This window comes from Chiloscyllium punctatum, chromosome 33 (assembly GCF_047496795.1).
Source record: "Chiloscyllium punctatum isolate Juve2018m chromosome 33, sChiPun1.3, whole genome shotgun sequence".
NCBI lineage: Eukaryota > Metazoa > Chordata > Chondrichthyes > Orectolobiformes > Hemiscylliidae > Chiloscyllium > Chiloscyllium punctatum.
The window spans coordinates 4,761,380-4,771,855 of NC_092771.1; the positions used below are offsets into that span (position 1 = coordinate 4,761,380).

The 10,476-nt window shown below is 41.6% G+C and overlaps 1 protein-coding gene across 1 annotated transcript; it reads left to right on the plus strand.

The window, feature by feature from the left end:
- The first annotated feature begins 580 nt into the window (after positions 1–580).
- LOC140458357 (beta-1,3-galactosyl-O-glycosyl-glycoprotein beta-1,6-N-acetylglucosaminyltransferase 3-like) lies at positions 581–5,647 on the plus strand. Its single transcript, XM_072552771.1, has 2 exons — positions 581–1,612; positions 2,993–5,647. Exons 1-2 carry the CDS (start codon positions 830–832, stop codon positions 3,521–3,523), a joined length of 1,314 nt encoding a protein of 437 aa, XP_072408872.1. The 5' UTR covers positions 581–829; the 3' UTR covers positions 3,524–5,647.
- Positions 5,648–10,476: the final 4,829 nt, after the last annotated feature.

Genomic DNA, 10,476 nt, shown 5'->3' on the forward strand with positions numbered 1-10,476 from the left:
CCACACTGTGTGTCTTCCTCTGAGAAGGCAACAAATGCACACCCTATCAAAGAACAACAAGAAGATCTTGTATATCTTTTCTCTTGAAGCTTTCAAGGATTGTCGGATCATGGACATCTCTCTCAGGGGAGATATCCTGTCTGTTTTCTAAGGTGACCTGAAAAGATCCCAAGACAGTGTTGAAAAAGCAAGGGATTTTCTCACTGGGGTCTTGACGAATACTCAGATTCTGATGAAAAGTTTTGAATTCTTAACTCGGTTTCTATGTACACTGATGCTTGGTATTTACAGCATAGTGTTTGCACACAGTGGTAATTTTAATTCACAACAGTTAGTGTACGTATTATTGGCTGAATGACTTCCTTTTATGTTGTAACACCTCTGTGATGTAGCAACAATATTTCTGCAGAAGTGTGGTTCAATATATGATTCACTTCAAACTTTAAGATATTTTCCAATCAACATGTTCAGTCATGTTATGACACATCTCTGAAGCAGGCGGGTCTTGTACCCAGCCCACCTGGGTCAGAGCAAGGGTCACTCCCATGGCACCATAATGTCATGACGGTTCACCTGACCATTCATAACTGAAATGTTCTCAACTGGACTGAAAGATTGAATAGTATGATTGTATGGTTGAGGTGTGGTTCACTTTAGGGTTGTTTGTTAAAATGAATTACGAACCATTGAAGATTAAAAGATTAAGCAATTTATGGTTGAGGTATGATTCAAATTGCTTACACAATCGATGTCAGTTGAAGAAATATGCAGGATAATTATTCGGTGAGACGGATTGAACAGATTGGCTTTTGAACATCCTGTGGAAAGAATGAGATTGATCGGGTGTCGCAGAAAGTGGCTTTTAACCACAGGGACTGCACTGTTGGGACTTTTATTTCTACTTACTGGGAATTTTCAATCCTGTGAGGAAGATATGATGCGGGGAATTTGGGAAAATTCCATAGATATGGGGAACAGACGGTGCTTGGATATTTTTTACAAAACTCTAAATCTGTCTGCTCAACAGTCGATTTGTTCGCAAATTATTGGAGGAGATCAGACTGCTATTGAAAAGACTCTTTTAAACTCTCTTGATGTTACACGTCGTAGGACGCCTTTGACTGAAAATCATTATTGGAATATGACACGGGACTGTGCTGCATTTAAAAGAGAGCGCAAGTACCTAAACTTCGCATTGAGCAAGGAAGAGAAGAATTTCCCCATTGCCTATTCCATTGTAATTCATCAGAACATCGAGATGTTTGAAAGACTGCTCCGGACCATTTATACTCCGCAAAATGTGTACTGTATCCACGTGGATAGGAAAGCTGCAGATAGTTTTCAACTCGCTGTGAGAGCTATTGCCTCTTGTTTCTCTAATGTTTTCGTTGCCAGCAAGTTGGAGAATGTGATCTACGCGTCTTGGTCGCGAGTCCAAGCTGACCTGAACTGTATGGAAGAGCTGCTCCAGAACCCAGTCCGCTGGAGATATTTCATTAACTTGTGCGGAATGGACTTCCCCCTTAAAACCAACGCAGAGATTGTCAGAAGCCTCATTGTCCTGAATGGGAAAAACAGCATGGAATCCGAAGTGCCCTCAGCAACTAAACGGGTAGGTCGCCGATTTGCTCAAATTGGACTCCGATTTCAGCCAAATGGAAGGCTGAAGCGGCACATTAATCATTGCTCTCGTCTCTTTCAAACACATTACAAAATCACAGTGCGTTGTTCAACCTCAAAAGATTACGAATATAATTTTTTATTTCACCTAAAAATGCCCATTACTACTGTTTTATTTTACTCTGATTGAAGTTTCAGCCAGGGCGCTGCAATCCCAAACGATTACCAACACATAGAAGCGCATCCTCCATTGGATATTTTCTCCTGACATTATGTCAGGAGGCATAATGTCAACATAGGGAGGCTTGGGTCCAGCCCGGCGTCATTCCAACAATAAGTCCATCATCCAGACAAAAAAAAAGCAGGTCCTTCTTGAGATGAGACCGGATAAAATAGGAAACCGCAACAGAAAAGTAGAAATTAGTGAAGAGTTTGGTTGGAGGAAGAGGGGGGAGGACGTTAGTGAGGGCTATAGATATCAGTTTCTCGTCATGACATGGAAAAACGAAGCGAATGTGCTGCAGTCAAATTTGCAGGTGACACAAAGGTTGGTGGGAAGGCAAATTATCAGATGGATACAGTTTACAGAGAGATATTGATAGGTTAAGCAAGTGAGCAAAATGTTAACAAATGGAGGATAATGTGGGAAAATGTGGAATTTTCATTTTGGAACGGAGAATAAACGAACGGACTATTAGGCGAAAGTCAGCACGGCAGATGCTGGAGATTAGAGTCAAGAGTGTGGTGCTGGAAAAGCACAGCAGGTCAGGCAGCATCTGAGGAGCAGGAAAATCAACGTTTGGGGCAAAAGCCCTTCATCAGGAATGAGCTCAATCCTGTGAAGGGCTTTTGCTCGGAACGTCGATTTTCCTGCTCCTTGGATGCGGCCAGACCGCTCTGCTTTCCGAGCACCACACTCATGAACAGAGTATTATTTAAATGGAGAAAATGTACAGACTTGTGCACAAACACAGAAAGCTAGCACACAGGTGCTGCAGGTAATCAGGAATGCTGACTGACTGATTTGAAATTGCTGGGCTTAAACATTTTACATAATGATATTCGTCAAACCGGTTAGATTTTGACATTGTGCTCCTGGGTAAAACTGGTGACAACAAATGAGAAGCCCATTTTACCTTAGTTCAATTTGATTTTAAAAAAAGTGTCCCTTTTTAAGCGTTAAAATTATACAATCATAAAATAGTGATTGTGTCAGCTCTGTGCCACAGCAAATCAGCTAGTCCTGCAAATGCTTTCACTTCAGTTAATCAGGTTTCATTTAGTTGAAATAATTCTATTCCTCTCTGCATATGTAATGGCATCCTGGCCAATTCCAATCTCTCTGCTTGAAGGTACCTTTCTTAAATTACAGGAGCGGTGGCTGTTTCATCATGAAGTTAAAAATCAAATAAGCAGAACTGAGGTAAAGAAGACCTCACCTCCAATAAGTACTCCTATGTTCACTGGAAATGCATACTTTGTGGCTTCAAGGGAATTTGTGAATCATTTACTTGAATCTCGTGAAATCCAGAAATTTCTGAAGTGGGCAGAAGATACATATAGTCCCGATGAGCACGTTTGGGCTACTCTGCAGAGGATTCCTACCGTCCCAGGCTCCAACCCCTACAATAGCAAGTATCATATGTCAGATATGGCAGCCATTGCCCGCATGGTGAAGTGGTCCTACATGGAGGGGGATATAACCAAAGGTGCCCCTTATCCCAAGTGCACAGGAACACATCGTCGTGCAGTGTGCGTCTATGGTTGTGGTGACCTTCACTGGATCCTGCAACAACATCACCTCTTTGCCAACAAATTTGATCCTGAAGTAGATAACACAGCTGTTGAGTGCTTGGAGGAACATTTGAGATATAAAGCAATTTATAGAACTGGTTTGATGTAAAATTGCATTTTAGTTCATCCTAATTTTCCATTTTTGTTGATTCTTCATAATGTCACATGATGCCATTTAACATCCTCCAACAACCAGATGAGGTAGTCCAAAGCTCCTTAATGAATTGTGTCATTACTTGGCAGAAGATAATCTTTGAAATATTTCATCCATCCAGAAACACTGCACATTTTGCCTTTTTCCCTCCACATTGCAATATCCTGCTTTTTCTTTCATGATTCCAATATTTTCTCCTCCGCTCAGAGTATATTCTAAGTGCTGATCACTCTCTGCATTAATGTAACCTTTTAGTAATTAAACTTGTATCTTTATTCAGTTTTCAATGACATCCCACAGTTCACTTTTCATGTAAAAGGAAAACCATGTTCAAAATTATTTGCTGAATACTGGGTTTTGATGAAAATGTGAAAAGAAGGTCTACATTTAGATCTTGAAGGCTATTCCATTGTTATGTCACAGTTAATCAGGACCTCAATTCCATCCATCCAGCTGTGATCTGTGATCTTTGATCTTTATTGCCCCTTTGATCTCTACTGATCAAACACTAAAAATCCGAAGCTCTCAGCTTTGAAAACTTTAATTGTTATTTCTTATCTCCGCTTTGTGAATGAGACAATTCACATTTTCACCATCTGTTCTGTGAACAAGTGCTTTCTGATACCACTCCCCAGCAACCTATCTCTAATTCAGGAGTAATTCTGCCTACCTTTGGATCCCTGTACAAGGGGAAATAGTTATGATATGTGGTTGGCGTGTACGGATTGAACCAATGGGTTTGTTTCCGTGCTGTACATCTCTATGACTGTAATTCTCATCCTCAAACCTTTCAACAAGGTCAATTAAGCCACACCTCAGCTGTCTGTACTCAAGTTTCATGGACCATTTATTTTAAAACCTCCACACTGCTCAAAGTCCCTTCTGGTTCATTGTTTCCCAAATTCATACTCTCTTTCCAATAACTCCCTGCTTGAATTCCTCAGACATCATTTCTACACCTGCTACAGCACCGAAATAGTTCTTACCAAAGTCATATTAATTTTTGTAACATAATTATTGATTGTTTTCTCGTCTTGTCCCTTTCCTCATCCCAGTTCTGTCTTTAACATGAATCAACACACCTTTACTTTAGAAATTATTTTGTTTTTCATTCTTATCTATCTGATTATCCCCATAATGCATCTCAGGCATGTTCCATGAACAGCTACTACCTGTATCATTTGTCCAAGAAGATTTGCATTAGTGTTATGGACTACACCAGACTCTCCCAAAGTATATTATGTAAATAGCCTAAATCTTAACTTTTATATTTTTTAAAAACACAAGTGTAAGGTGCTGTGTTCCAGATACAATTTGTTTGGTCCACTGATGAATCAAAACACATTGTATTCTGATAACACAGTTAAAATACAACAAAAAGAAGAACTGGCATAACTCTATTGAAATATTTAACAAGATAATCTATTATTTAACCACTAATTTTTCCAATATAGGCAGCATCCCATAAACACAAACATGCAATTCAGCAAAACAGTTATGACTCTCATGAGCTGTCACTCTTCAGTCCCAAAGAATGAAATACTGAAAGAAACAACCTGCTTCTTTTAACATTTAAGAGGAAGCAGAGAACTTCAGCTTTTAGCTCCAGCAGCCAGTAGAAACCTTCTCACTAAACGAACACAAAACTTAAAGCCCTCCTGAGTTTGCTTCTTTGTCTGATTTAAAAAACATTCAGGGTGAATTTAAAACTGTTTACGAACTGCCTGTCTGAAGGAAACATAACCACTGTGGCAATACCCCATCGCAAGAGAAACAGCACAGATAGCTCTCGTAAATGCACAGTATCATCATGCCTTCTCCCCTTAAAAAAAAGAACCATCCATACTTCACTTATAAAGTCTTTCGTGTCACATTATTACTACTCAGCATGACAGGTACCTTGTATTAGCTCTGAGCATGAAAAAAATTCAACAATACAGTTATTTCAGTCCTTTTTTTTCCATCACCAAACAGCTCCATCTTCCTTCATCAATGTGCTGGCAAGTATGTTCTCCCATCCTGTCGTGTTTAATTTTCAAACTGAATGGTTGTAATAATAAACTTTTTCTGAATAGTCTAGTATTTTTGTCCTCATTTTTTTCCAAAAACATTAAGGAGTTATGATCAATACACAATCATCTCAGATAAATTACTTGCAACATAAATTTTGAAATATTGAAACAATAACACCAAACTCAAGGTCAATAAATATTGATTGGAACTTTTGTGTCTTAGGAGGGAGAAATCAATTAAGTCTCTCATAAAGGTTCATGAAATGCAGGAATGGGTATTAAGCGTGTAAGTTTTATCACTGTCTGAGCTTTTCCAATCACCTGACATGTGTGACATCTCCAGCAAAATTCAAACACATCCTTATGCAGTTCAGGCCAATAAAAAATGTTTTTTGTGGACTTGGCAAGATTGCGGTGATTCGGTAGGACTGCTGTGGACAGCTCTGCCTAACAGCCAAGGCATACTGGTGTTTTTTGCCAACTCTGGCCAACATATGTGGTGGAATTATTAGTTTAAACCCTTACAGAACACAAATTTGTTCATATTTGGGAGTGGGAAGGATGCCAAAGGGAAAAGGAGCAAGCAAACGGCAGCAGGGAGGACACTCCCCTGCAGCACCTACAACATCAGAGACTGCAGCAGCCCCAGCCTCTCCTGAACCCCCTGTGGACCTGACAGACTCACAGGAATTGGCTGCAGCGATGGAGAGACTTACCTTGAAAGTTGTGGCTGTGATTGAGGAAATCCGTGGGGAGATTCGTGCCCAGGTCCAACCTATCACATCCATGCTGCAGAAGCATGAACAGGAGATCCAGGGCCTCGGGGAGAAGCTGGAGGAAGTGGAGGGTCAAATTAAGGCCCCAGAAGCTGCGATGGAGTCCTCATCCAGTCGGATCGAGGTGCTGGAGCGAGAGGTGTGGGCCTTGCGAGACCATATCGACGACCTCGAAAATCGAGTTTGGAGGATAAATCTCTGAATTGTCAGGCTCCTTGAAGGTGAGCAGCCAGTCAGCTTCTTCGAAAGCTGGCTGACAAAGATTTTGGGCTTTCATGTCGAGTCCAGCAGGCTTCAGATTGTAAGGGCTTATTGGGTTACAGTGCACAGGTCAGGCCCAGTGCAGAGCCCCTGCTCAGTCCTAGTGCATTTCCATTCATACAAGGACAAGCAAAATGGCATAGAAGCTTCCAGATCCCTGAGAAAAGATCCACAGGCACTGCTGTACAAGGGATCAAAACTCATGTTATTCCAGGATTTCTCTGCAGCTGTAATTCAAAAGAGGAAGTCCTTCAATGAAGTTAAAAACAGGCTGAAGAACCTGGGCTTCCAGTACTCCATGAGATACACCGCAGTATTTCGTTTCAGTCATGAGGACTCAGTTTATACGTTTGACTCAGCGGATAAAGCTAAAAACTTTGTGGACACTTTAAAACAGATGGGTTTGCCTGAAGAATACAGTTAATGTTTGTTCTCTTTTCTATCTTTCCCCATGTTTTCCCTTCCTTTTTTTTATTCCTTTCTTTCTCTCTAATAATTTCCTTTTTGGAAATGGGGAAAAGACTTCAGAATAAATTGTTCCTTATTTTTTAATAACTGGATTTTCTGATGGGAAATTTTGTGGATGTTCTTTGTTGTCTCTCCCCTTTATTTTGTTTGTTCTGCTTCTCTTTTAGTCACAATTAGGGGTGACATGAAGGCAGGGATGGGTGGAGTGCTCATCCTGACTGTCCTTTCTTCTGTTGATTTAAGGATCATCTCCTTGTTTTTTTTCTGGCCTAAGACTGGGGCACAGTCCGGGTTTGAAGGAGCTCTGAAGGAGGGGATGGGTAGGGTGAGTGCCCCCTGTGGGCAGGGGGGAGAGTCTTCCATTCAAGTCTTTATAGTTGGTTTTCTTTGTAGTTTTTTGGTAGTAATAATTGTTTATAGGTATGATAGAGTAGTTTTTGTATATATAGTTTTTCAGTTCTATAAGTCTTTATTTATTTATGCTCGGTGCTTTGTAAGCAGGGTTCTCCCTCTGAGGGGTTCAAGGGTGTCTGAAAGGGGATATGGCTAAGTGTCTTATTAAATGGTGCACCTGGAACATTAAGAGAAGTCATTCACCTGTTAAGAGGAAAAAAGTGCTTTCTAGCCTTAAAGGGAAAGGGTTGATATCGCTTTGTTGCAGGAAACCCATCTTGATGATGGGAACACCTGAAGCTACAACAGGGGGGTTATGACCAGGTATTCTTTTCATCCTTTACTACTAAAAGGAAGGGAGTGGCGGTACTTATCCTGACAAATCTTCCGTTCACAATATTAGAGCAGGTGAAAGATGAGCAGGGATGGTTTGTGATACTTAAAGCCCTGATATATGGGGAGGAATATGGCATTTTAAATGTCTACTGTCCTCCAACTCATCCCCTCAAATTTTGATTAGTGCTTTCTCTAAGTTGAATGATTTTGGAACACGGCACATTATTATAGGGGAGGGATTTTAATTGTCTTTTGGATCAGACAGTGGACAGGATGCCTTGTGGGCCCCCAACTATTTCTTCGCAAGCCAAGCAAGGCGGTTGACTTATGCGAGGAGTTGGGGCTGGTGGATATTTGGAGATGTCTTCACCTTACCGGCAGGGACTTCACCTTTTTTTCAAACCCATATAAATGTCACATGAGGATTGACCTCTTTCTGGCTTCCTCGGCCCTTCTGGATTCAATTATGGGTTGTAAAATTGGGAATATAGCTATCTCTGATCACACGGCAGTATATTTGGAGGTTAAGACCAAGAGTGAAGGGCTAGGTTTGCGCCACTGGCGTTTGGACCCTTTTCTCCTGAAGAATTTCAAATTTGTGGAATACTTTTTGAAGGATTTCAGGAATTCTTGACCATCAATTCAGGCACGGCTAGTAGTCCGTCTATGCTATGGGAGACTGCTAAGGCCTTTGCTAGGGGATTAGCTATTTCCTCTTTGGCTAGCCGGAAACAACAGAAGGAGGAACAGCAGCGTCTACTTGAGACACAGTTGAAAGCCACCAAAGCAGCACATTTTGCGCGGTCTTCGGTGACTAAGCAACAGCGGATCACGGCCCTTCGGGCTGCCTTGAATTCAATACTGACACAAAACGCAAAGAAAGAACTTGCTTTTGCTAGACAAAGGCTGTTCGAATATGGGGATAGGCCAGGGAAGTATTTAGCGTACCTGACTAGGAAAAAGCGTGCTCCCCAATCCATTACTGCAATCAGAGACAGCGCCAGGGCCCTTACATACGATGCTAAAAAGATTAATGAGGCTTTTCGGAGCTTTTACTCTGAATTGTATCGGTCTGAAGGTTGCAAAGACAGGAGGGCTAAAATGGAAACCTTTTTTAAGAACCTGGACCTCCCAGGGGTAACCATGGAATAGGCCTCTCTCCTTAATGCCCGCTTGACCGTTCAGGAAATGCAGGAGGCAGCTAGGCAACTTCAGAGTGGGAAAGCGCCTGGCCCTGATGGTCTCCCAGGTGAGTTTTATAAGGAGTTTATAGAGATTCTGTCAGGGCCGATGTTGGAGATGTACAATCACTCCTATTGCATGAATGCCTACCACCACCATTGAGAGAAGCTCATAGTTCCTTAATTCTTAAGAAGGGGAAGGTTCTTGAGGATTGTGCCTCATACTGGCCCATCCCTTTATTAAATTCAGATTTCAAGATTCTGTCCAAGATCCTAGGACTGAGATTGGAAAGGGTGTTGCCCCATATTATTCAAGAGGACCAGACAGGCTTTATAAGGGGCCGTAGGTCCTCTAATAATATTAGAAGGTTCATAGAGTCATAGAGTCATAGAGATGTATAGCACGGAAACAGACCCTTCAGTCCAACCCATCCATGCCGACCAGATATCCCAACAATATTTAGTCCCACCTGCCAGCACCCGGACCATATCTCTCCCCATGAGGTTTCATTTCAGTCCCATGAATATCATTAACCTCAACTCTTCAGACTGTTTTAGGATGCATTGAAACAAATGAAGGATAGTATGGGTTCTGGATTAAAAGTAATGCGTTTTGCACGTGCTGCATTTTAATCCAAATCATACAATTGGCATAAATTTATGAAACATTAGTTCTCTTTAATCATTGCTGCTCACTGGAATAAATTTGAATTAGCAGGTCCAAAAATCCAAATCAAGATTTGCTTCTTTCCCCATTGTCACACTCTGCAAACAGAGAATATGCTTTATGTCCCTCTCCAATATAATCACAGCATGCCTTGTTGAACCCACGGTTGAGCATTTGCTGACAATGCCTAAGTACTGTCCCGTCAAGGATGAGGTTGATTGATTCTCTTAATGCCCCAAAACCTAAGGATTTCATGATACAGTAGGCAGGTGGAGTTATAAAATCAGAATCATAGAGATGTACAGCATGGAAACAGATCCTTCGGTCCAACCCGTCCATGCTGACCAGATATTCCAACCCAATCTGGTCCCACCTGCCAGCACCTGGCCAATATCCCTCCAAACCCTTCCTATACATATACCCATCCAAATGCCTCTTAAATGTTGCAATTGTACCAGCCTCCACCACATCCTCTGGCAGCTCATTCCATACACGTACCACCCTCTGCGTGAAAAGGTTGCCCCTGAGGTCTGTTTTATATCTTTCCCCTCTCACCCTAAGCCTATGCCCTCTAGTTCTCGACTCCCGACCCCAGGGAAAAGACTGTCTATTTATCCTATCCATGCCCCTCATAATTTTGTAAACCTCTATAAGGTCACCCCTCAGCCTCCGATGCCCCAGGGAAAACAGCCCCAGTCTGTTCAGCCTCTCTCTATAGCTCAAATCCTCCAATCCTGGCAACATCCTTGTAAATCTTTTCTGAACCCTTTCAAGTTTCACAACATCTTTCCGATAGGAAGGAGACCAGAATTGT